This window comes from Chelmon rostratus, chromosome 4 (assembly GCF_017976325.1).
Source record: "Chelmon rostratus isolate fCheRos1 chromosome 4, fCheRos1.pri, whole genome shotgun sequence".
NCBI lineage: Eukaryota > Metazoa > Chordata > Actinopteri > Chaetodontiformes > Chaetodontidae > Chelmon > Chelmon rostratus.
Genome location: NC_055661.1, coordinates 15641734 through 15668773, shown reverse-complemented (window position 1 = coordinate 15668773; position 27040 = coordinate 15641734). Strand labels below are relative to the sequence as shown.

General features: G+C 46.3%; 1 protein-coding gene across 1 annotated transcript; it reads left to right on the top strand.

Moving 5' to 3' along the window:
• The first annotated feature begins 15207 nt into the window (after window positions 1-15207).
• her6 (hairy-related 6) lies at window positions 15208-17038 on the top strand. The gene is made up of 4 exons (XM_041935539.1): window positions 15208-15524; window positions 15711-15806; window positions 15918-16005; window positions 16191-17038. Exons 1-4 carry the CDS (start codon window positions 15417-15419, stop codon window positions 16730-16732), a joined length of 834 nt encoding a protein of 277 aa, XP_041791473.1. The 5' UTR covers window positions 15208-15416; the 3' UTR covers window positions 16733-17038.
• Window positions 17039-27040: the final 10002 nt, after the last annotated feature.

Here is a 27040-nt window from a genome sequence, read left to right as displayed (position 1 = left end):
ACAGACACACACACACCCTTCTTCCGCCTTTTTTTTTCTTCTTCTTCAAAGGTTCCTCACATCAACAAGGGCCTCCTTTTCTGTGAATGTCGCATATTTGGCTTTTCATCAGTGCCCCCATTCCTCTTTTTCTTCTGAATACCCCCACCCCTCCCCGTCTCCTCGTCTTTCCCCCGCCTATGTTTTTCACTTTGATTGAGGCTTTGCTAAGGATTAAGCCCCCCCATTACCACTACAGCATGCTTTTCTTATGCTGTTTGCTATGAATGAGAAGTGGTGAACCATTACAGGACATATTGCAGAGATTTAATGTAGACCTTGGCAGTCTTCTTGAATGGAGCATCTCTTCTGACAGTAACTTTAGCAGGGAGCACAGTCACACATACATGTGAACACACTCAGCTGTCTGTCTTTTATACAGGTGCCTTTTCCAGTAAACACTGGAAGTGAATACAGTATTCATCTTGTGAATTTCAAGCACAACTTAGTCCATGCAAATTGCAAATCGTCACAGCGTTACGTTTCACAAATGATTGTCAAACAACAGACACATTTCCGAGCCCTGCAGCATTCTCACATGCTCACACGTGGGTAGCAAGTATGGCATTTGTGCTAATTAATGAAACGTGTCAAAATAAGTGCGAGAGGAAATAATTTAATGTGCAAATTGCAGCTTGCATCTCGCAAATGTACTTTTTGAATGCCTTTGTTTCCAAGAATTCATGTAACAAGGTGCACTCAAAGTGTAATGCTCACCAGCATTTAAGTACAAAAGGGAAAGAACAGGCTGAAACAATAGTCAATAAAATTTCTGCGGACTATGTGTGAATTTTGTCGGGCTCAAAAGACCAGTTTGGTTATACTAAAACATCTTGCCTGTTGCATATTTAATTTTTTGACCATTTATTATTCGCCATGTGATTCAGCAGCTATGTCTGTCCATGTTTGTCCATGTATTCCTGGCACGGCATGTGTGCGATTAAGTGTTTGTGTGGGTGCACACGTGGGTTTTGGACAAGCTTCCAAAGGTTAGCTGAAGAAAGCCTGGCAGATTTCAGGGAGTCACACCAGGTCGAACCCCGAGCCCCCTTACATCCACCGCCACCGCTTCAAGGTTAGGAATCTGATGTGTGTGAGTGAGTGTTTGCAGCCGCCCCCACAGCTGGGAAAAGATCGATGCAGCCTCCACCAGCAGGCTCCTGGCCCCCGGCTGCTACTGTCTGAGAATAAGAGGCGGCGGGGTGTGTGTGCGTGTGTGTGTGTGTGTGTGCATGAGTGTGTTGGGGAGGGAGGGCGAATAGAAAGAAGGAAGGAATGAGTGAGTTGCAGAGGGAGGGATGAGGGAACAAAATGAGAGGTGAGGAGGAAGGGAGTCAGGGTGGGGAAGAGACGGAATATGCCCAGGCTGGCTGACTCACTCCCTCCTTACCTCCCTCCCTTACTCACAAGCACACATATGCTCTCTCCCCTGAGTACACGCAAGCATGCACAGACACACAAACACTCATGAACACACTCCTCTCCTTTCTCTGCCAAGCGCTCCTGTGCCCCTGCTCATCTGCGTGGGGGGCCCTGCAGGCAGTCTGGGCCCTTACGTGCCCTCTCTTTACACACACACACACACATGCGCAGGCACACTGAGGAGTTGGTGTGTAAGACACGCTCTGATCCTGCATGCTGATGATGAAAGACAGGCAGCCGGGCTCCTGTCTTAGTGCCAGAGGGCGAGACCTGATAGGAACCCACTGATTCTTGATCCTCCTCCTCCTCCTCCGTCTTCATCACTATTGGAATAATTTGAATTTCACCACAGATTTCTTTTGCTTGCTATTTTCCTCTCTCATCTTAAATGGCATCTACCCAGGTTCTTCTGTTTTCCATTTATCTGGATTTTGGTAGACACCAGTGATCAGCAGGTCTCAAGTTGAGGTCTAAAGTTGACGTTTTGAGTAATTTTCATGGAAATAAGCAGGAAAAAACAGTTGTTTGCTTGTGCAAAAACTGAGCAGTAGTCTAACCAACATTCTCTGTGTATGTGTGGGTTTGTATTAGTGCCTGGCTCTGTGTAGTGGAGTGCAATGCTTCATGTTTTTACGTGCATAGCCCCCAGCCTCACACCTGGCCTAGCAGGAGCTCTGGTCCCACCCCTCCTCCTCTGGTTCCTCCATTAAACCCACCACCTCCAGCTCCACTCCCCTATACCCATGAGAGGGAGGGACAGCACAAGACCCCTTCTGGGTTCTTCAATCACATAAACAGTGCTCATCAGTCTGGATGAAACCTGTTGCCCACATTCCAGTAGAGTTTAGAAAAAAGATGGTACCATATGTGTGTGTATGGTGCGGATGGCTCGGGTGATGAAGGCATAAATTAGCCTGTGCAAGGACCCCCCATTGTTCTGATGGATTGCACTCGCAGAAACACACACACCAATGCATGCACACAAGCCCTCAGAGTCTGGCTAAAGCAGGAAGATCACACACTCTCTGTCACAGCCTCTCAGATCAGGCTGCCCAGAGCTTCCTGTAATCCCTCCTCTGTAACATTAATTATAAACTGGTGCTTTGTGCCCTGCGGACCAACCGTGACTTTCCCAGGACAATTAAAGTTACTCAGTAGAAGAAGGGGGATTGGGTAGAAAAAGAGGGAAAGGGGATCAGGGAGTGAGTATGAGGATTTGACTAGAACTGCGTCTACAGCCGCTGCAATAAGGCAGTGGGTGAGATGAGAGTGGGAGTTTGGGGCTGGGCGTACAGGATGTCTAACTTCAGTCAGAGCAGGGATAAGTCATAGGCACTGGAGCTTTTATATTGTTCTGTAAGTGAGGCTTTTAGCATAAGCTTTGGCCTCAGAGTCGAGGGTTGAACAGGGTAGGGTCTGGGTGGGCAAATGCCTGGCCGGGGCGGATGCGGATTAGCTGCCATCTCAGGGGAGTAATTGGCTGATGTGTGGGAAACATGACCCTGTAGAACTTCTCCACCCCAGTAATTCATGAATGTAATAAAAATGTATGAAATATCCAAACGGCTTTTTTGTTCACTTCTCATCAGAATGTCCGTTTTGGCCCAAGAGGGTCTCCTGTGACCTTACAACTTTAGCTAACACACAAAAACGGCTGCACAGTACAGCACTGTCCCTGGGGGCTTGTGATAATTGCCTGAATATGTGTCCCACTGGTCACTGACCTTTAACAGCCCACCGAATCACTAAATCCTGTTTGACTGGCTTTTTACTTCCTGCCAAGCGTGACTCGCTCTGTGGAGGGCACCTGCGTTGTGCTGTGCTGGCTTAACAACAGTAGAAAAACAGCAGAAAGCACAGTATGCTGTGATGCTGCTGATCAGAGAATGGGCCTGCTTTCAGAATGTGGCCTACCAACCCGTGTCCCTGCCCTGCCCTTTGCCTTCTGCATAGCCCTGAGATGACTTCACTTCTGCAACTCACTGTGCCAAAGGCAAACCCTTTCAACTTGCTCCTGACAAGAGGGTTGATTTCTAGATAAGAGGAGGCAGGACAGTTATCAGGGCAGCCACTGAAGTGGTTCATTTGACAGATGTTGTTATCCTAAATGGATCTGATAGGCTGCTGTTTAATCCTGTTAAGGCACCTTGCTTCGGGACATGAGCCCAGCTTCCTCAGTGACACCCTTTCTCTGAACTCTTGACCCTTGCTGTAGCCACAGAGTTGAACTACACTGAGCCATGATGATGCATGGACCATAGACTGCATAAAACACAGACGCAGTCTCCGTGACGTCGCTTACAGGTTGCTGAAGAGCCATTGTGAAGCTCAGTGACAGCGGCTCCGGCCATTGCCATCTTGGCACGGCCTGACTCTGTCTAACTCCTGGCTAATCCAAAAATGGTCAAAGAGGTGGAGTGTGGGTGGAGCTGAGGCAGGCCGAATGAAGCCTGGTAGCTTAAACCTAGCAACTAGCTGTCACTCAAAGTGGCCATGGCCATAATTATGCTTTGATTTAAGTCTTAACGTAATTTAAACAAGTGACTTATTAAAAATTCACCTGCTGGACGGTTGTAATGAAATTTGCTACAGAGATTAAATTTTTTGTACCAGGCTGTAAACATGTTAATATCTCCTCTAAAATTGGTCTTTTAATATGGGGGCTCACGGAGATTGATTCATTCTTGGAACCAGTCTCAAGTGGCCATTCGAGGAAAATGCAGTTTCTGGCACTTTGCCGTTGGCTTTGTTTTTTCAGCTCCGGACGTTGCCACTTGGTATGGAATTGTCACCTCTGTCTCACACATGTTACATTCATATATGCAATTAGTTTGCATTAATGATTCATATTCAATTGCAGCATTATGTACAATACAGGAAAACAGCTCATCTAACTAACCGGAAGAATCTTTATTTTCACAATGCATTCGTCAGGGTGTTTTACTTGGGCCTGTTGCTGACTTGTTTTTTCACATTTGGTGCCTTGTTACGAGTTGTCCTAGTTGGCTGGTGAAGTAGCGACAGCACGCTCCTCCTAACATTCAGTACCAGTGCAGAATAAGATGACACTCATACAATGTAGGGCAGCACAAAGAAAGGATAAGCAGGTGGCGGTGGGCATATAAAGCATTTTCTTTTAACACCAGCCGCCTGTGTTTGCATTGTGTCAAACTTACAATTATGGTTGACATTTTACCACAATCACAATCTTTGTCGAACTTAAAGTGCTTTTAGTCTGCAAACCTCATCCCAACCATACCGTAGTTGCGATGAAAAACTAATGCGTTGCCATAAACTATCATGAGCAGTGAAATAAGAAAGAATGGCCCCAGAACAGACAGGCTACAGGTTCAGTCGGGTAGCTGAGATACTCTGTCTGTTCTTTTTAAAAGCCAGTAAGCGAGACATTGAACTGACCCTAATCACTAACCCTAAGCAGAATTAAAAATGTGCAGAAATTTGAACAACCACACAAGAAGTCAAGAGAGAGGACAAAGCAGCAGGTTGAAGAGAGACCAGGAGCACACACACCTCCTGCAATCCACGCTAAGTGTGCCACTGGCAGAATAGCTGCATAACAACAAATGAGAATATCTTCTTACTTGGCTAAAGAGAGCAAGGACAGGTAGTGCCTCTCTCCACGGAAATATTTTAGAATTGTAAACAAGACCTTGGCATAATATTACCGCTTTCGTGGTTGCTTTTGTGTACATACCCTAGATACTTAGCAAGAAGGAGAGTAGACTGTTTTTGTGTTTTTCTTCTTTACATCCAGAGAAAAGGCTTGTGGTCATTGTTGTTCTTGAATAGTTTTTTTTCTTTATCTTTTGACCCTTCAGGAGTAAAGCGGTGCATCTCGTCAGTAACAGCTGAGTGTTTATGTCTGTCTCCAAGGACTCTGTGCTGTTCTACGTAGGGTTATAGAGGAACGGTCCACAATGCAATAGTCTTCTCCTCCATCCTACCTGAAATGCCACTGAAGTTGGGAGGGCCTACTAATCCCACACAGAGTTATGTCAGGTCACACACTGCAATCTCTATCCTACTGTGTTTGGTTGTCCTGCAAAGTTTAATTGTGTCTCAGTGAGTTTCAACACAGATGATAATGACTGCATTTCATTTTAAGGCAAACTCTACCTTTAAGAAGGTCTCCTACATAATGCTATCAGCCTCTTAAAAAGTTAGACTTGTTGACCCAGCCAGTTTACCTTAGCCCAGTAGGTGGTGCATTCAGATGGCTTAAAAAGATTTTGTTATCCAATATGGATTAAGTTGAGTGCAAAAGTGTATGGGATAAATAGAAGTAGTTAGCACAGCTTGGTTCTGTTGAATGAACAAAGATTATGTACACTAGATATCATTCTCTTCATTGTTAGGCCTCGCTGTGAAGAAAGTAGCACCTTTAGTGGCCCTTGAGGAGATGTGGTGCGCAAACCAGCCCTTTTAAATCACTGAAATTAACACTGCAGCAGCCAACACTTGACTCCAGCCCAGCCACTTACATGTCAATGGCCTTTCCCATAATTCTTCGCCCAGTGGTGATTGCGTGCAGACTTGAGTGGGTGGAGAAGAGAAGCTGATTGCTGAAACCAGTGTGTGGCTGAGAGTTGTAGCCAGCAGGCCTGCGATCTTACAGCGGCAGCAGTTAGCTCATCTCCTCGTTGAAAGCTGAAGCTCTCTCGTGCTAAACAATGGAGCCTGAGATGGGTGTGGCAGTAGAGGAGGTGAGGGGGCAGATGGGGGGTTAAAGTGACTGAGAAGGAGAGACTTTGGCAGGGATGGGGGCAGCAAGGTGAAACCTGGAATGTGATGGTGATGAGGTCATACCTGTGTGTGTGTGTGTTTGTGTGTGTATGTGTGTGTGTGTGTGTGTGTGTTTGAGTAGTCTCGGAGAGGATTCGGTTCACAGCCCCTCGAGGCCCCATCAGAAGTGATGTCATGGGAAACCATTACAAAGCCCATCTCGGCTGTTTGTAAACTCTCCTCACTTCCTTGTCGAAATGTGAGGGCCACATGAAAGCCTCCATTCTGAACTCCTGAATAAAAACACAACATGTCTGAGGGCAATCCCCTGTAACACTACCGGACTGGAGTAAAAAACAGTGAGTGAAAAAGTACTCCAGCTTGGACAAGATGTAGATCATTAATTTTCCTTTGAAGTTCTTCCGTCTCGTCCTCAGCGTCTGTCTCCCTCTCGTCTTCATTACTTATCATTTCTCTTGACCATAAACATTGTGAACTGATCCCGGCTGCTATCCCGCAGGAACACGGGGCCCCTTTCTGTGTGGTGTGTTGAAAACAGATCAACTTGGAGGAGCTGGGAACTTGAAAGGAGGGAGCTAACTACAGGGGATAAACACATTCCTCTGCAACCCGGCCTGCTACCGTTGCTGCCGCCGCTGGCTGGTGGCAGTGCAGGGGAGCTCGCAGCGAGACGCATTGTTGCCACAAAGCGAGGTCTTGGAGGCGGGGGGTGGGGGGCAGCTGAATATCCCCGGGTTCCCTCAGATCTCACAGGCAGCAAGCAGCACTTGACCTTTCTAGCACTAAAGGAATATGACAGCCGTGAAGCCGACAGAGAGAATAGGGAGAGAGGCAAAGAGGGGGAGCGAGAGGCAAGAGACAAAAGCCACAAAAAGTGCAGGCTGCCACCAAAACAGTTAGTTTGCAATCAACGTCAGTCATCCCTCTTGTCGGGACAGTTTGATTTCCACCTTTCAAATGAGGCGTTTATTTTTGGCCCGATAACAGCGCCGGCTAAATTGAAATTGGCAGCTAGACAATCTACAGATAATAGTCAACTACGCAGGAGATTATGTGAACAGCCCTTTCTTTCACTTGACTTGAGCCCCCACCCTCTCTCTCCTGTCGAAGACGAGAAAGGAGGAAATGAAGGAGGGAGAGAGAGAGAGAGAGAGAGAAAGGGCTAATCTTAGTCACAATCAGAGGAGGCTGAGAAGGCAAAAAAAAAGAGGGCCCAAAAATGAAGGGGAGGAGAGAGAAAAGGGGAACGCGGGGAGGAAAAAATAGAGTAATGTCCCGGTGATCAGGAGGAGGGCTGGAGGGGCAGTGAGGTGGGGCGGGGGTGTACAGGAGAGGTGAGGATAGAGGGAGAAAAGGAGGGAAGGAGGGAATTTCTTTAATGTTTCTGGCAGCGAACCAGCTGAGGTCTCAAGGTTATCCTGGCTTTGCAAACTCCCACGGGAAAGGTGGAGTGCTGAGGGCCGAAGGGGGGGAGACGAGGGCTTGAGGTGGAAGAGAGGAGGGAGAGATGGCTGCCCTTTTTCTCCAGGAGAGAGGCTAATGCTCTGGGGGAGAGTAATCCTCGGGGCCCTCTTGTCTGATAAGGTTGGCCTTGGCCCAGGTAGGAGGAGAAAAAGGGCTCTGGGGCCTCCCAGGGCATCCTTTCAGACAGCTCTGCCCTCTGCCAGGTTAGCATAGGAGCAAAACTTGATGAATTATTACTCAAACCATTTGTTATAATCACACCTGAGTGATAACAACGTAATACCCTATTGATCCCTGCAGTGAAACTCTTCTTTAGTATTCTTCCCTCTAGGGAGGTCAGGGGTCAGGGGCAGCTATTGTACAGATCAGTTGGATCCAGTGGGAGTTCAGCGCCTAGCAGGGCCTGGCTGACACCGGGCATGAACCTGACAAATAGTTTTTTTTTTCCAACCAAAAGCAATAATCTCATGCTGTAGTGTTGATTTGTTCATTTGTGAGGGTGTATTTGTTCCCTTTCAAGACTTTCATACACCTGTACACCTTGCCAATGTACATTTAACTCCTTCAACCAGCTGCCTTCTTCAGTGAGATCATTGTCCGGATGTAATATGAAATGTGGTTGATGCAGCAGCCATTGTGACAAGTGAGAGTTTTGTCATTCTTACTATGACCCTTCACCTCTCTGTTCCCCGCCAAAGTATTTCAACTCATCACCTTTATGCAAATATGAGTAAACCCTGAATTTGACACGTTTTATCTGGGCGTGATGATGATGGGATCAGTGGCTGCATGGGAAAGATCTGCATCGATACTCTGCTTGTGTTTGTTTACACTAAACTAGCCTATTAGAGATAATGATTCACAGCATCAAGCTGTCAGTTTAGGGAGCCGTGTGTGTGTGTGTGCATGCGTGCCTGCCTCTTCAAAGGCTGGCCTTCTTATCTACAGTCAACAAACGGCCTCCTCAGGAGGAAATGGGGAGGCTTCATGCACCTGTAATTCAAATGTCCCACTGCTCACTGAGAGTAAACAAGCGACACTCAGAGACCCCCCCCCACTCAGTTTTATGTGGACCTGATGGTTAATGGGTAGAAAAACAAAGGGCAGACCTGTTCAATGGAAACTAAATGTTTCTGCTGTGGGGGTTTTCTTTGTTTGTTTGTGTAAATCTGAGAACTGGATTTGAGACAAATTGTCTATCGAGTATATAACTGATCATTGTCCCAAGATCAGTCTTGTTTGGCCAGTGATTCTGCTGTGAAACACTAATAGTAAATAAATTGTAATCCATACATATTCAGCCATAGGACCAGGACCTGTAGATATCAAACTCAGGTCCAAAATGTAAATATACAACATTGCACATCGGGAACATCTGACCCAAACCTGGCGCCACACTATCTTTTATCTTTCCTGTTGTTTGACAGTTTGAGTTCTGTATAGAAATATGTCCACAGTCAGAACATCCAGTAAATGGTGGTTACACCACATTTGCATGAGTGGCCCTCACCCCCACCCGCATCACTACCAGCAGCAGAAGCAGCCGTATTCCCAGTTCGCTCCAGCCTCAGGCATACTAACCAGAGACCCAGGCCAACTCGCTGGTCCTCTCCCCAACCGCTTCCTCTCCACCGCTGCTGGGTTTGACTCACCGTGACCTCTGACCTTCAACGCTTCGCCTCCCCCACACATGCAAATAGTACTGGTCTGCTCCAGGAGGCATCAGAGAAGAGGAGAGGGTCGGATGGAGGGAAGGAAGAGAGAGGAGGAGGAGTGACGTGGATGATAGAAGCTATGGGCGGGGGGGGGGTGGGGGGGGGGGGGGGGGGGTGAGCGAGAGGGAGACAGAGCAAAAGAGAGAGAGACCCCTAAAGGAAGTGTGAGCGTCTTGGTCTCTGAAGTGGAGAGAAGTGGAGGGAGGCAGTGGCAGCCGCCTGGGGAGGCTCCGGTCTACAGCCCAGCACTGAGGCCTTAAAACATTTCTCTCTCTGTTTTAGCCAGCCAAAACGGACCCCAGCGCCTGTGTCTGCGAGGCTTACAGTGACCCATGCTGATCTTTTCTGTGTGTGTGTGTGTGTGTGCGTGTGTGTGTGTGAAAAAAAAGAAAGCGTGAGTACATTCACTGTACTTATTGTTTTCCTTGCTCCCAGGCTGCTCCAGGCACCTCACTTAGTGTGTGTGTGTGTGTCTGTGTGTGTGTGAGGGGAGGTAAGCGATGTGTGCGGCTGTATCTGGAGAGCCTCCAAACCCCCTCATCTCCTCTCCTCCTTCTGTTCTCTCTGCTTGGAGGATCTGTCAGTTCTCCTTCTCTCTCTTTGTCCCTGCTTTGATCCTGCTCTCCAAGCCTTGGCTGGCCTCGCTAACAGCAGCTGAGCACAGGTCCTACTCCACTCCCACTAATAACACACATTCATGCCACGCTGGGATGATGTCTTTGCACACACACACACTCGCACACAGACACTCTCACTCTCACTCCACTTACCCCCCCCCCTCTTCTCTCACACACTCCAAAATCGGTAACGACCGGCTCTGCTATCATTCAGCGCTTTCTGTAAGTTGTCGGAGCTTATCGCTTTCACACAACCCTCTGTTTGCTGTAACCCTGCACACACTGTGAGCAACATGGGTGATGGGTCACTCTATTCTGACTGATTGTGGGTGGTGTTAGAGCCGCTAAACGCAGCCAAATAATGGTTTATTGTAGATACAGTTTGTTGTTTTTTCGCAGGCAAATGTAGGCAGATGCATTTTGCTGGTTTGATAAATCTTTATCTGGATGTCACATTGTTTATTTATTTGATTTGAAGGAGAGAAGATTTCATGATTTTTAAAATGCAACATATATAAACATATTTTGATTGTGTTCAATGTTTCTCGCCAAAAGACATTGAAATATGCATTGTTTACATTAGCATGTGGTGTTCTTTGTCTCTTCTTTTACTGGTGCATCGCTATTTTTTGGAGAGCATTTCCACCAACCACAGTTACGGCCCCATGCAGTCAGCCCTAATATGTATTGTGTAACACCTGTGCGGGTTTTGTGTGTGTGCATCCTTGAGTGCATGACGGTAGGACACATGTAATACAGAGACTTGCTGAAACTGCTCTATGGCAGTTTCAAACCTAGAGTTTGACCAAAAATTAATTCAAGGTCCATTTACTTGCTTTTCCCAGAGCTAACAATCACATCTTCTCACAGCCTTCCCCAGCAGATATTGCAGTCTCCCCCCATATTTGACCATCTGTTATCATGCGACCAAAGTTCCATATCTGATGACAACTGAGCCATCTCTATGGCAACTCCATCTGCTGAGGAAGACTGTGAGATGTGGTTCAGTGTCGCAAAAAGCTAGTAAGTATACCATTAGGTAAGATTAATTTGTTTCCAAAGTTACTTTCACACTGAACTCTATCGGGAACCTTCGAGCTGGACCACTTTAAATTAAAAATATGCCAACCGCTCAACGGCATCTTCACTCCTGCAGTCTTTCAAGTAAAAGCTGAAGAGAACTGGCACTTTCTCTCTGTTTGTAATGAGCTTCTTACCTAGTTTGCAATTTCCAAGCAGAGCTGCAAAGTTCACTGGCTGTTGACAAGCAGTGACTGTGCACACATTGGACACTCAGCTCTGTAGGAAATGAAAGGATTTCTGGTGACTTGTTGACCATGCTAATCACAGTGTGAACTGTTGGATAAGTCAAGTCAGTCAACCACTGTGTGGCAGCCTCTTGAGAAAGCAGGCTGCGTCAACACAGTGCCACCCTCAGTTTGGCAGCGGCAGCCACATGACACCTCAAGGCTGGCCTTGATACAGCCTGTCTGACTGCCTGCTTGCTTCCCACTCTTGTTGCCAGCCAGTAATGAAGCTTAAATGCCAGCACAGGCATTTAAGCTTCAGCCCCACCTCCCCAGGCCCCTGAACACGCACCCACCCACCCTTGTCACCCTTGTGGCACCAGGAGCGCCCGTTGGCAGCAGCACTGCTCACCAATGGCTTACACATTAAGGCATGAGCAGTGCGAGGGTGACAGTGGGCCAGATTGTTTTCTGAGCACAATATCTCACACTTTCACACACACTTTAGCCCAGCAATCGCCCTGTCTAATTGCATTATTGCTGCACTATTGCAGTGCGTGGAGGTCCATGGTCGAGAGGGCTCAATAAAGATATGAGTCCTGGGAAAGACTGGGAGCGGTGGAATGAGAAAAGAGGAAGAGGGAGATAAAAGGGGGAGGGAGGGGTGATATAAAAAAGAAGAGATAAAAATGGAGACAGGATAAGATCAAGAGGGATGAGGGTTGGTGCAGGGACAGAGGAGGGAGGGGGGTCACAGGTTAAGAAAGGAAAAAAAAGAGTGTGAGAATTTGGAGAGTGAAGGCGGGGTGTCCCAAATAAAACATGTAAAATAATCATGCTTGTTTGTTTTCCTGTCTACCGGCTGGACCATTGTCACTGGCTTTTCATCAGTGAGGTATCTCTAAACATCATGTGATCAAAAGCCTTTTCAACAGAGAGCCGTGTTCGCTGTTAGTCAACCTGTTTCCCACAGATTCCCTGCGATAGAGGAGTTGAGACATAGCAACAGGTAACACTCCGGGGAGCGACGGCAGCCAGGTGCGCCCAGTTAAGATGCTCAAGTCGCAGGGAAAAGGGAGGGACCGAGAGACCCAAAGCTCCGTGACTCAGATCACCGTCGGAGACCTCTTGCAACATGAGCGTGAGAAAGTCATTCAGGCGGAGAGCGTTTCAAAACCTACACTCTGTCTGCCTCACATCAATACATTTGTTTTGGAACTCTGTCAGTGCCATTGTGCGGGAAAGAAAATGAGTCAGGTGTGCAGCTCACAACAATGAGGCATGTTAGTGATGTGTTTGACAGAGGCGGCATTGTTGCGCATGAAGGATATTTAGGATTATAGCTGGTTCAGGCGCATGTACAGACCGGCCCTCCCTCCTGCCAAAAGCAAAGTTTGCAATTACACACAAGACACGTGTGTGGTTTCACTGATGTCTCCACATGCCAGCTACACAGTCTGACACTGTGGCGGGGAGAGTAGACCTAATTTTAACCAGCCGTTTAACAAGAGTTCATCTGTCCTTTCGGACTGAAATGTGGGTGAAATCAACAGTATCTTTAAAGAAGTGGTGCGGCCGCATGAGAAAAACATGTTTGAAGTGACTTAAAAAGCTTAAATGAATGCTCCGTCCTTTTGATAACATAATTTATCCGTCTGCAGGCTGCTGGCGGTGATGTCATATAGTTTTCTGACATGGTAATTTACTGCTGCACGCTCAAAGTGCAGGCTTGGAGAGAACCTAAAACCATCTCTGCGCTCTCTCATGTTCAGCGGCGGATCCGGAGCCCTTGCGCGCCTCCTCGTTGCCTATCAAATTCACGATCTTGCGGCCAGCCGCCGGCGACGCCCCGCAGATCCAGGCGGCAAGCCGGCGAGAGGAGCGCCTTCCCCTGGTCGCCTGCGCGCCACGTGTCGCGGTCTCCGCAGCAGCTGGAGGTGTGTGAGCTCAGCGGAGAGACATGCCATTCGCTCCATTTACTAAAAGAAAATAAAGTAACGGCTGGATAGGTGGCTCGTTTTCCCCATCACACATATTCTCTCATTTGTCATTTAAAGCCTCCAGAATTGCGCACGGTTCGTGTTGATGTTTTCTTCATTTTATCTGGGGGGGACAAAAAGAAAGTGGTGGGAATTCTTCCCCTAGGAGAAAGTAAACCTGTCTTCCGTTTCCCAAAAACAAACAGTGACAGGATTAAACATAAGTAGTTAATGATAGAGCAGGAATCAGTCGCGTTTGGTGTTTTCTTTGTAGCGAAGTCACTTGTTTTTTTTTCCCGAAATTAGTAAAAAGGGACTCTGCGATAGCCGAATGGAGGAAGCAATGTGATTATCACCTCAATGACTCTTCCGACTTTAAATACCCACAAGACTACTTAACGCACTGAAATGTGTAACAGGCAGCGCAGGTTCATATAAACGTCCCTGTTTGCCGCACAGCCTGAAAAACGTACAGCGCTGCTGTCCTTCAGTAAACTTGTAAGACGCAATTATGGGCCCTGTTTTTTTCTCTCTTTACTGCTCGTCTGCGCTCACATCTCTCCAACTGCAATAAAGATAAGGAAATGAAATTATGACCTGGAATCTAAAAAAGCCTTGAACGCTGTGTGGTGACCATAGGCGGGGAGGAGGAGGAGGAGGAGAAAGAAGGGGAGGAGGAGGAGGCATCGGTCTGATCGTGTGAGCTCTCCGGGCTCTGAAATATCTCTGCTCTGGCTCACATTCCGATAAGGGAGCCCGATCCAGCTCGCTCTGTAGGCGTGGTTTTCCCAGGCTTTTAAAACAGCAGCTGCTATTTACCTTCCCCTCTAATGTAAACCACCGCCGCCGCCGCCGCACACCCTCCCCTCACCCCTCCAGCCTCCTCCCTGGCCCGGCGGCCCCCCGGCAGCCCGGCGGCCAAACCTCCAACCACCGCACTCATAAAACATCCTGGCACGTGCTCCACATTCACAACACCGGCGGATGATTAAATGCCAAAATTTGTACCACAGAGTTGGGAACTACGGTGGTAAATAACATGGAAATGGAGTGTGCGCGTTTAATTTTATTTCCTCCTATGAGGGCTGGCTAAATTGACGTTACTCTGGGACTATAATGGTTGTGTTTAAGGCTGTGTGTATCTGAGGATGTTTTTTTTGTTTGTTTGTTTTGAGTCATGCAGAGTTTCTTTAACTAATGTCATTACAGAAGTTAACTATCTACAGTGAAGTTTGGTAGAAAAGAAAACAAAACTGCTGCCTCCTGTGCCTCCATGGCACATGACTGAAACTCTGGTTGCCCGATAGCCTGCCACTTCCCGCTGGGTTTTTTTTAAACAGCAGACAAATTTTGTTTTTCATTTTCTTTCACTGTAGTACATTTTAAAACAAATTGTGCACAACCTGTTGCTTTTAAGAGTGAGAAGGTCACTTCGCTTGTGGAGACAGGCCGAAGTGTAATCGGCTCATGAATAAATAAAGTTACACAAGTTAAGTGATTTGATTGTGGGTGTTAAAATGTGTGCTGAAAACATGTATTATTAGTATTGTATTCGTGTTATATGCAGATTTGTAGTACATATTTCTCCAAATATACTATTATAATTATTTCTAAGTAGTTATTTAATTTATTTTCTGCTGTTATCTCTTGTCTGTCCTCTGCCTGCTCCTGGTGGCGGTGCCCAGTCAGCGGCTCCACTGTTAATATGTAAACGGTACGATGATTGAAGACTGAAGGCAGTTTCCCCGGCTGTGCCCTGAACCCGGGCCGCGCGCCATTGGCCGCCAGCTCAAGCGGCCAAACAACCAATGGGAGGGCGCCGACCACGAGCCGTCCTCCCTCGGGCCGCGTGTCCCTCGCCCTGATTGGTGGAAAGTTACTGTGGGAAAGAAAGTTTGGGAAGTTTCACACGAGCCGTTCGCGTGCAGTGCGAGATATAAATACAAGCCACACGCGGAGAGCCCAACAGAGAGACTCCGCATCCGCTGCTGGTAGCCGCTGCCGCTGCGCACCGCTCTAACGGATTTTAACTTTGTACATATCTCAGGATATTTTTCTGAGGGAGAGAGGACTTTTGAATATCGCACGCTGAAAATATTCATCGTCCCGTTTCCTACACCAGTGGATCGTAATTTGCTGTGGTTTTGTGGGATATTTCCGATTAAGAAGATGCCTGCCGATATGATGGAAAAAACCTCCTCCTCTCCGGTCGCTGCAACCCCGGCAAGCATGAACACAACTCCCGATAAACCCAAGACTGCCTCCGAGCACAGAAAGGTTGGTATCAAGCGCATATTGACAAATATGCCCCCGCCAGTGTCATCCATAAACAGAAAGCCTGAAACATTTCATTTTGGACGCAGTTTTGCACAAGCTGTGCATCCAAAGCGATGGCATTCACTTTTACGCACACAACAAGAAAGAGAAATTTAATAGCTGATGTCATTTTGTTTTCATCTTTAGTCATCCAAGCCAATAATGGAAAAGAGGAGAAGAGCCAGAATCAACGAGAGCTTGGGGCAGCTGAAAACGCTCATCCTGGATGCGCTCAAAAAAGATGTAAGTACTCACTTAGCGTCCTGGTTATTAATAGATTCCCCAAACTGCCGCTGTCAAACAGCGAGAAAGTGAGCGCGTAATCCTAACCATGTGTGTTTTCCGTTCCCTCAGAGCTCCAGACACTCTAAACTGGAGAAGGCGGACATCCTGGAGATGACGGTGAAGCATCTCCGGAACCTCCAGAGGGCTCAGATGACCGGTAAGTCGCATTTCCCGGACTAATCTGTCTCATGACTGTGCGTTTTAGATCATATCTGGGCTGCTCTAGTAATCCTGCTTCAAGACCCCCGTCTATGTTTTACAGATTTTTAGCAATTGTGCAGATAAAACAATTTGTGCATGTGAATATTCTGACTAAAATGCACCTCCCTGTTTCCTCTGCAGCTGCCCTGAACACCGACCCCACTGTCTTGGGAAAATATCGTGCCGGTTTCAGCGAGTGCATGAATGAAGTCACCCGGTTCCTGTCCACCTGCGAAGGTGTCAACACCGAGGTCAGGACGCGGCTCCTTGGCCACTTGGCCAACTGCATGACCCAGATCAACGCTATGAACTATCCCAGCCAGCATCAGCACCAGCATCAGCTCCCATCCACCGCCGGACCAACCCACCCCTCCTTCGGCCAGTCCATGGTGCAGATCCCCAGCTCATCCCCGCAGGTCCTGCCCATGAACGCGGTGTCCTGCAAAGGAGGCTCGTCGCCGGCTAATTTACCTTCAGACGCCACCAAAGTGTACGGTGGTTTCCAGATCGTGCCTGCCACAGACGGACAGTTTGCATTCCTCATACCCAATGCGGCATTTGCGCCAAACGGCCCCGTTATCCCCGTGTACGCCAATAACGTCGGTACGCCGGTCCCTGTACCGGCTGCGGTTTCCCCCGGAGCCCCGTCAGGCAACACAGACTCAGTGTGGCGACCCTGGTGAACAGTGGGGAAAAGGACCATAAAGACTTAAACATGACACTTAACAGTTCTCTCTTTGTTCAATGTTAGAAAGTTGTTTTGAATCTGTTTTTTTCTTGTAAAATGGAAAGAGTATGCACTATATTTGTACAGCTAACAAGGGAGTAAAGTTCATATTGAAATGAGATCTGTATTGTGGAAGTCCGTTCACTGCATTTTTTTATATATTTGAGTTGTCTTTTTTTCTTTTTTTTTTTACTGTGTGATGCCAAAGACATGTTCAATGCTCTTATGATGTTCTTCGTTTTGGAAGACAAATAAATTTGTAAAGATATTGAAAAAAACGTGCGCTTGTTCCTGCGTTGTTTGTTGGGAAAACTAAACCCGAGCTTCTTACTGATGCGTAAAACTGCAAATATTACGAATTTCCGCCTGTTATTTTAGTTTATTGGGCACTTAAACTACATTATGTAGACTCGCTTGTGCGTGTAAAAGGAAAACAGAGTGGTAGAGCACATTTAGTGAGTTTACAGAGGCTTTTCGATGCAGTTATCCTATTTGTTACGTGGAAATTATTTCCACTGAGCTATTTCCACGTACAATTAACAAGTGTTTTTAAAACTGCCTGTTGGACGCAATAAGGGTCGAAACTGTTTCGAACCTCGCACTTTTCAGAGCTAACAACATCAGTTATAACACTTTGTGCAACTATGAAAAGGCAAGCACACAGTTCTTCCATTGCCAGGAAGAACTGTCCTCTAAACAGCAATGTTTGTGATCCAATCTCTGCAAAAAACAGAAAACAAACAAACAAAAACTGGTGTGCTAGTTATTAAGAGGAGCGCATGTTGCTGTAGTGTCTGAGGGCAAAATCACTGCATGCTCACCCAATGTAAGTCACACTGAGCCAGACTGTCGGTAAATTGTTGTCTAATTGTAATTCTGTTATCTAAATAAGGGAGTCAGGCAGGAGACTTTGGCTCTGTAAGTAATCACACACAGGCGCTAGACTATCCAGTGCTGTTTTTTTTTTTTTTTTTTTTACACTGATAGTCCAGCAGTTTCACCTCTCCTGGTGGAAACTTTAGAGCCTTACAGAGGTCACTTACGCCATCTAGCAGCGCAGAAGCGCATTGCAATCTGATTGGTATTTGTGTGATCAATGAGTGGAGCGTGAATGCTCTGCTGTGGATGCGCATCTCAGAAAGTGAACACAGCCTCTGTCTAATTTAAGAGGGTTATTTAAATTGGAAAATACTCTTATTATTATTCTGTAAGACACAGCAGCATTCCGTTCTGGATGTATCTATGTTGAATTAGCTTGTCAGACCCGCCATTGCAGGGTTTGATCAAAACAATATGTCAGTTGAATCTTTTGTTTGCATGTTCTGCACCTATTTTACTGTGGCATAAAGCCAAATGGCCTACAATCAGTGCAAATGCTGCAGTGTTCTAATTAGGAGACTTACAAAGTAACAACCAACCAACAATTTTAAGTGATCAAGATGAAAAACAAAGTGAAGAAATCATCATTACAAGGATTTCCGCTCTTCAGTCAGCTTTAACACCACCAACAGCATTTATCTCCTGACAGCGTGGAGCAGAGAGGAGCTGCAGGCTGCGTCTTCAATCAGAGCTGAGGGAGTTCCTTCATGCCGGGGGGGTTGACAGCAGAAGGACACGTTAAACACCTTGCCACTGAGCCATGTGGTAGCGCTCTGCTCTGCCCAGGTGTGTGTGCCCCCTCCAGCTATCTGAGTGTGGCCCTTCTTTGAAGGGGGTGTGTGTGGGGAGGGGGTGCAGGTGTTTGCAATTATCAGTGTGCTAAGAGGCACAAAGTGTGGATAAGTGCCATCATTTTGAATTTCCATCACACCTTTTTACGGGGGGCCACGCATCCCCGTTTGATTGAAGCCATGTGTGCGCTCGTGCCTGTGCGTGCATACATCTTGTGCGTGTGTTTATGGAGGGTGCTTTGTGAGGACATGCCTGGCCAAAGGGCACAGTGGGTGAGGTAGTGGGGAGTTAAGGGGGGGGTTCAAGGAAAGGCTTACCACTCGGGATAACAGTCGGCCTCCTGTGAGCCAGAGCTTCCCCACGCAAATGCTCACAGTCACACACACACACACACACACGCACACACAAAACATTCCCACAGCGTTCCAGCTGTGCTCAGACCAGTGTCGAGCTTCCTGCCCTGAGCCCCGGGGCCACAGCTGGACGTGGGACGTCTGGGAGGCACGTGGTGTGACCCGGACAACACCCAGCTGCTGAGCCCTCCCACCCCACCTCGCCTTCTTTCCCCCTTTTCCTCCTTTCCCCCCACCCCCCCACCCACCAACATCTTCAGTGGTCTCTTCCCCTCTGGAGAACAGCTTTACGAGCCTCTCCAATTACCCAGTGCAGTGGCCGAGCTGCCGGAGTGACCGCACACATGTCACAACACGACCGGGGGGTTAGCTGCCATGCGTGTCCATTAACTTTTCCCACACTCCGCGTGCATGCAGAGAGCGAAAGGAGGGGAAAAAAAGCCCCTCTGCTTCCTCCTTGGCTCCCTAAGTGTTACCATATGGTCCGCTCTCTCCCTCTCTCTCTCATGGTTCCTCTTTCTCTCTCTCCCTCTCTCTCTCGGCCCGTCACTGGGTCTGTCTTTGATTGCAGCCCAGACAAGCGAGAGCTTTATGATTTAAGCCCAGGGCTTGCTGTACCAAGCCCTGGACTCATTTTGAAGCCAAACTCCTCTCCCTCCCCTCCTCTCCACCCCATCCCCTTGCAACCCCCCTCCCTCCTCCTGCAGTTGCAGGGGAAGGCTGTTTTCTGGCAGGAAATGAATAGCTCCCAGATGAGCGCAGGAACCTGAGAGGTCGTGAGAAAGAGGCGAACCCCCCTCCGCAGGCCCGGCCTGCTGCCAGCCGCCGGGGGAATGTGGGAGAGCGCCTCTCTGACACACGCATCAACCCCTCTGCCCTCCACCACACCGCCTGACTGACTGACTGCCTGCCTTGGCGCTGGGCCCTGAGCCTGGAAATAGACTGATAGACAGGGCAACCGCCACCGAGCCAGGCAGCACGGCTCGTCAGCCAGGCAGCAGAGCAGCCAGGCAGGGAAAGGGAAAGCTGTGGGAGGGGAGAGAGAAGTGTTGGATCTGTGTGGGCGGAAGTGGATCTGTGTGTGTATGCAGTCTGAATCCTGACCCGAGCACACAATACAATGGAAAGTTATATCGGTAATTTAAGTTTACATCAGCCTCATGTATGACTCTGACTGGGTATTCGCACAGATTTTGTACACGGACAGACACATGCACACACTCAATCACAAGTTTCCCTCCTCTGTCCCAGAGGCTTACACTCATTCCAGAGTATACACTCACTCAGACAGGTGTTCCTTGTCAGGAGCAGAGGGTTTTTCCCTTTGGTTCTCTGTGCTGCTGAGCTAACATTTATTCCTCGTGAGGTTGACACTGTTGTGGTTGGACGTGGTCAGAAGTTTAGCTACAGTTGTCCAGGCGTATTTAAGGATCTGTTTTAATCCGTGCTCTGTATCAGCGTGACATGTTGAGATCAACTAATTACAGAGTGAAGGGCAGCTATTTTATTTGCCAAGTGCAACAAATGCACAGGATTTTGTCCACTGGCTCAGGAGCATCTCATGCAGCACAGTGGTTCCCAACATTTTTGGCTTGACCCTTAAAACGAAGCACATATCTACTTATGATCCTTATGGCCTCAGTTTGGAGATGAGTTGTGAGCAGTTGAGCCAGAAATTGATTTTTCCTTGTCCGGTTGTTTTGCTGGAAGGAATTTTATAGACACGACGAGTTTAAAGAATCACGTATTTCACAGGAAATAAGCAAAAATGATGAAAAGTCAGAAAAAATAAGCCCTATGTTGTGAATCAGTGATATAGAGAGATGTTACCACAGTTGTTAACACGTGACATGGTGCATACAGGGTTCACTGAAACAGATTCTCACTTTCAGGTCAAAGAGGTAGTGTTGAACACAATAGACAGCAGACATTTCACCATGTATATAATAAAGCGTTTTATCACTGTGTTTGCAGTGTAGATTCAGCACTGGTGTGAGAAATGAAGGTAGCTGAACTGAGTAAAGCCGAATCTCACACTTCAGTTCATCTTTCATATAGAAGATGGATGTGTTTCCTGATGCTAAAATACAGACTTGTTCATTCGCACGAAGCTAATAATCAGCAATGCACTACTTGTCAGGGAGCTTGAAATGATGTGTGCTCGCTCACAAAAGGGCAGCCAGGTCTCATGGACCCGAACTCCACTTCACTCCCTATTATTAGTGCAATACTCATTAGAGTTGTTCTGTCCTCTGTCAGCAGCACAGCCAGTGACTCACGGCCCATCTAACTCTACATGGCGTACCCCTCTTATGCCTCCATCGCCCAGTCTCCCTATCTTTCTCTCTCACACTCTTTCTTTGTCTCTCACACACTCAGTTCATGTGGGGCTCCTATGGTAACCTGTGGGCCCAGTAAACAGGACAAGCTGTCTACACACAAATCCCAGCAGTGTGCGTGCCCACTTTCCTTGGCTCACCCTGCATGGCAACAAAAAACCCCACCAGAGGCTCCCACCACCAGCCCATTCAAATGTCAGCCACCTCGTTTGAAGTCGCAGACTGCTATGTAAATCCACAGTGTTTCTCACCAGCCCAGCCTCTCACACACTCTCAAAAACAAGAACGCTAGCAAAGGTGGTCCTGTGATGCTGGATGATTGTTTCTTTTATAGTCTCCAGCCTTTAGAAGTAGTCTTTTTCATCCCTATAGCCCATCCTTCCAATTTTGGTTCGTAAACATGTTGTTGAGGCGTTTTGGTGGATGGTTTCAGGGCATGGTGGCTTAAGGAGAGCAGGACATGGCAACCATACGAAGCCGTCAGTTAAAAAGTTGGCACATCCCCCAACTCTGTGCGGTGACAGTGATGACCCCATCACACTGCGCCTTTGTATGACCTGTCCTCCAGCTACTCTGGATCCCAAGGCCAATTGAGTGGGAGGGTTTGCCCCCTCACAGACCATCACAACAAACAAATAGACCAGACAAACAAGTTCCCACCGCACCAACGTCCAAACAACTGCCAACGGTGACAGTTCGGTTGGTTTTGATATTGCACAAAGAGGTTCTTCATGAAGCACTTCTGAGCCTCTTGCTTTGATCCTTCACAGCCAAGTTTCTCAACCTCAGGGTCAGGGCCCCCAATATTTGTCCCCAGAAAAAAAACCCTACTAGGGAAGAAAATTAAAGATTATAGTAAACAACAACAGTACTTTGAGATGTGTAAACTATACATTACTATGATATGATGATTTTCTTAGGAGTTGTCCAGTGTGTGCACCGTGTGGTGACTTAAGCTAATTCAGCAAGGTTTGCTATGTCGCTATGTCATTTAAATATGCTTTTTCATATTGATTAGTTCCTCAGCATTGTGCATTTCCATTCTTACTATTGCAACACGTGCCTTTTAAGGCTACTGTGAGGGTCCGATAGAGGCAAAATTAATTGAACTAATAAACGAATAAATCGTACATACAATCCTGACACTGTGTCAAACGTAAAGAAAAACAGAATGCAATCATGCAAATGAACTGTGTTTATTTTACGAAATGTTCCTGAGCCCATGCAGTAATATCTTATATACAGTCATGTGTTCACAAAGTGGTGAACCTCGCTCCATCCTTGCTTGTGAATAACTGAGCCTTTCCAGGATGCTCCTTTCATACCCAATCATGGTACTATCACCTGTTACCAATCAACCTGTTTACCTGTGGAATGATCCAAACAGGTGTTTTTGGAGCATTCCACAACTTTCCCAGTCTTGTCTATGTGTTGCTGGCATCAAATTCAGAATCATATATTTACAAAAATCAATTAAGGTCAAACATTAAATATATTGTCTTTGTACTGTTTTCCATTGAGTATATGTCAAAATGAGCAAATGAGGAGGAAATTATCCCATTCCGAAAACTATGTGTGATTTATTGATCATTCAGGTTCCCAGAATGTCAACTTTTCAAGAAAACCAGCCCTGTTTTCAGTGTTGTGACAATGCTTTTTCCTCTTTTTTATGTTATCCAATGGGGTTTTAAATGGTTTATTTAGCTAAGAAAAGTTATAATTTTCTCAATCCATAAAGGAGTTTCATACCTTCTTCACTTTTTCTGACAAATATTAAATCTCCAAACTTCGGGATTCATGTTTTCTGAAGAAACAGCAATGATAACTGATCCAGTGCTACTCTCCACAAGAAGGTCAGAGGTCAGGGTCAGCTGCAGTTTACAGTGCTGCCATGGTGATCTTTTATTATGCATACAGTATATAAAATTAAGCCGTCTGAGTCTGGTTATGTTCCCATATGTGTGTCTTCATGTGGCAGGATGTTGAGATGATTTACTTACTGTACTGTATTTCGTGCTGGTGTGTGTGTGTGTGTGTGTGTGTGTGTTGGGTTACAGTAAGTGCCAGCTCTGAATTAATGTACAATATGAACATGCCTGCAGCTTACCAACTACTAATTTCACACTACATCATCGTTTTTTTGTGGGGTTTTGTGTCTCTTTGCACATGCAAGTGAGGCTGAGATCAATTAACGTGGCCCAGGGAGACTTGTGAAGTGCAGCAGGAGGGCAAAACACACTCCTAACACACTCAACTTACACACTGTTTGGCTGTATGATCTACGAGCTCTGCCCTCGCGTGGCTGGTTTTATTTTCCTGCTTTTAACAGCCCCTCCGCTCCAGCGGCTCGGGCCCCTCGGAGATGAAGGGAAAGAGAAACCAGATTTTTTTGACCCTTGAATACATCAAACGGGTCCGGATGTCCAGCTCTTTTTCACTCTGATGGAGCTCGGATGGAGCCAGCGAGTTTGATGTCGGTAAATCAGCGCGCTGGCTGTTGTTGTTGCAAAGTCATGATGATGGCGTTAATGATGTAATGTTCACTTCAAGGCCACACACACAGGAGCATGGGATAGAGAGGAGGGAGGTGTCTGCACAGAAACTGATGGATTAAGTCTTGATTGTGCAAACAGTTTTGTTTGTGTTCTTTGATTTAATGGCTCACACTTCAGCATGGGAAATGATGCTAATGTGCTTTGAAAGGAGAAATGAGAAATCCTGCAGAGGAACTTGCAGATGTGCAGCCATTTAGCCTCTTTGCTGTACGATCCACTGAGTTTCCATACATACTTTTTTGTGGACACCAGGTTCATGTACTTTTGCTGTTTGCATTGCACTGACATCATGTTTTCTTCTCATTCAATGTAAATGTAATATATACTGATGAGACAAGAGTCAAAGGTGGCATATTCAGATTGCTTTTTTTATCCAACCAATTGTGCAAAACTCAAAGACAGTTTACTAAAATATATGAGAGAAAAACTGATGACCTAGTAGCTAGAATTTTTCTTGAAAAATTCATTGATTTTCAAAGTAGTTGCTAATTAAATTTCTGTCAATAGACTAATCCATCAAACAACTATTTAACACGCAACACACAACAAATTACCCTCTGGAGTTTCCCACACATACAAAATAAAAACACTTTTGGACAGATTTATTTATTTCTGTGAATAAATTTTGTGATTTTTCTTTTTTCCAGAAAGTTGCCTTTTTGGCTTCATTGATCTAAATTAGCAACACAAACGGGTTTGCACTCATAATCATGTGATTCTCAAGAAGCCAAGTCGAGTCTCATAACATGAGAATAAAATGCAAGCACACTCACACAAAGAGCACCTGATGAGTGTCTTTAGAGGCAATTATTGCATGTCAAGCAGTGATCAAATGGGGAAAATGGGAAAGAGAAGTGAATGTTTTGGTCCTCTGTAGCAATATGGAAGTTCACCTTTTGGATATCTAGTAAATGTGGCAATTTTTACATAATTTTCTAATGCATCTCCTGCAAACATGTGCACATTTATCCAGAGCTTCTGCAGTGACTTCGAGAATCTCTGCTCCTCGGTTTCACCCGGAGATCCTTCTGGTCGTGTTTCCTCCTTTGTTTCTCTTGGTCGGTTTTACTTGAGCTTGGCTTCTTTCATTTAGTCGATGTTTGTTCCCTGTGCACTTGAGTGTTTCACCACTCGGATACGTTGCATCATGTCGGTGCTCAGACACATGAAATGGCATTATCCCACATCCCTCCGTCCACGCAAAAGCAGCCTAAACTGTGACGTGGACCAGCAGTTAATCCTCTTTCCCTTTCTGGAGCCAGTGGCGGGAGCCGCAGAGGAGCTGGCCGCAGAGATACGACCATGAGACGCTGTAGACACAAAGCAAGCCGTGTGTGTGCGAGTGTGTAATTGTTTGAGGGTGTGCACAATAAAGAGTTTGTCCATGTCAGTTAGAGTGCGTGAGTGTGTGATGGTGAGTGCGTTTGTGTGTCTTTGCTTGTCTGTCTGTTGACAAAGCCAGAGTGTGGGTTTACTCCAGGCTGAGTGTGTTTTTCTAAGTGTGTGTGCGCGTGTGTGCGTTCCACGCCTCCCACCTCATCTGTCTGTGTAACTTCACCTTTGTGGAGTGTATTCTCAAACACTCCCACCAGACCCTGTTATCTCAGCTCCGGTTTGCATCATGAATGAGACGAATGCCCGTGTGTGTGTGTGTGTGTGTTGGTTTGGGGTACTGGCAGGCTTGTCATGGACATGTAAACCCCGGTTTCTCTGGGAATTGGGTCCAATGTGATTATCCCGGAAGCTGTAAAGTAGCCACCTAGAGTGGGCAGAGGAACTGAGACGTCTGAAGAATAAGTGGCATCTTTATGACGGTATTATGTTGTGTGGTCAGATGCATAAAGCCTTCGGTTCTCTTTGTTTTCCTCAGTTGCTGTATGGGAAGCAGCAGTGTGTCATCCCTGAAAGCTAAACTAAGTCTTTGAATGAGAAAGATGACTGACAGAGTACAATAGCAGGGCAACTATATGTTATACGGAAGCTTGTCTGATAAACCTTAGGTCCACTGCCAATGTTCAGTGCCAACGTACAATGTAATACGCCCTGTTAATTTGTGTCCCATCACAATCTAGCAGTTAATGTTGGCTATATTTAACCGTAACCACAGTCTTTCCCAGCTGTTTCACACCTTGCTGAAATTAACAACACTTTAACCACAGTTTATTTGCTATAACCTCCATCCTTTCCTAACATTAACCAGGCACAGATAGGGTAGGAAAAAAAAAGAACTGTAACGCCTTATAATAAAGGTACAAATCATATACTTTAGTAATGCTGGACTAGTCATGACTTATGATGATTAAATGCATGAGTTAATCCAGGATGAATTCCTGCTGATCACCATTAACAAATGATCGAGTCACTATGACTTTATGTGATCATTTCACACTTCATCAATCATCAGTAAAGGAATGCACAGTTACTAAACACATTAATTGATATGTGATCAAGTAAGCAGGACTCCACTGACATAAAAGTTTATTTATGTATGTACATTTATGTTTATTATGTAAATGTTTGCATCTGACAAGCAGTTTGATTAAAAAACAGAGCTTCATATTTTTAAGATCTCGGGTGCTGTTCTGCTTTCAGAGAGGCAGAAGAAATACACGGGTCTCAAATGCAGTTTCACCGAACTGAAATCCAGCTAATTTGGTCGCATGTCAATTAGCGTATGAAGTAACAGCGAATTAACGTTCCTTACATGATGATCTATTTAATCGTACAGGCTTTTTCTGCATCCCACAGCACACACACCTAAATCACAAGTTTAGAGGTTAGAATTATCAGGCTGCTCTTGGCCTTGTGGTCCTTTGGCTTTTCAAGGGTGATATTTACAAGAAGCAACAGGAAAATGTATGTGCAGGACCGGCTCTACCCTTCCTCTAAATGAACTGACACATGTAATTGACTTCAATTTAATGTAAACCTCAAAGTAATTGTGAAGTTCAGCTCTCTCTCATTCTGCAATTTACCACTTTTGTCCATTTAGGAAGGGGAAAAAAAGTCAAGCTGCAAATGCAGCCACGATGAACTTGCAGGTATAAATAGACTGTGTGCGTTTTAGACACTCCTGACAGACTGTTACTCTTCTACCATTTTCTACAGCGCTATATTTAGGCTGTGTTGTCAGCTGATGGGGTTCTGCTCATTTGAAAGCCTCGGAGCTGCTTCATTACTACCAGGAAAAGATGTTTAACTGCACATCACATCTCTTTTCACTCTGATTTGTCCTGCACTTAATTGGTCCCTTCTGGTCTGCTGCTTTCTTTCTTAGAACAGACATATTGTCCATGGACCTGAGTTGGAACCTTTCGAACCATCAGAATTACTCTGTGTGAGACCA

Bases quoted from the DNA above. Each gene is read 5' to 3' on its own strand.
- her6 (XM_041935539.1), top strand. From the start codon at position 15,417: ATGCCTGCCGATATGATGGAAAAAACCTCCTCCTCTCCGGTCGCTGCA. The intron at 15,807-15,917 runs GTAAGTACTCAC...CCGTTCCCTCAG, and splicing joins TGGATGCGCTCAAAAAAGAT to AGCTCCAGACACTCTAAACT. The intron at 16,006-16,190 runs GTAAGTCGCATT...TTTCCTCTGCAG, and splicing joins CCAGAGGGCTCAGATGACCG to CTGCCCTGAACACCGACCCC.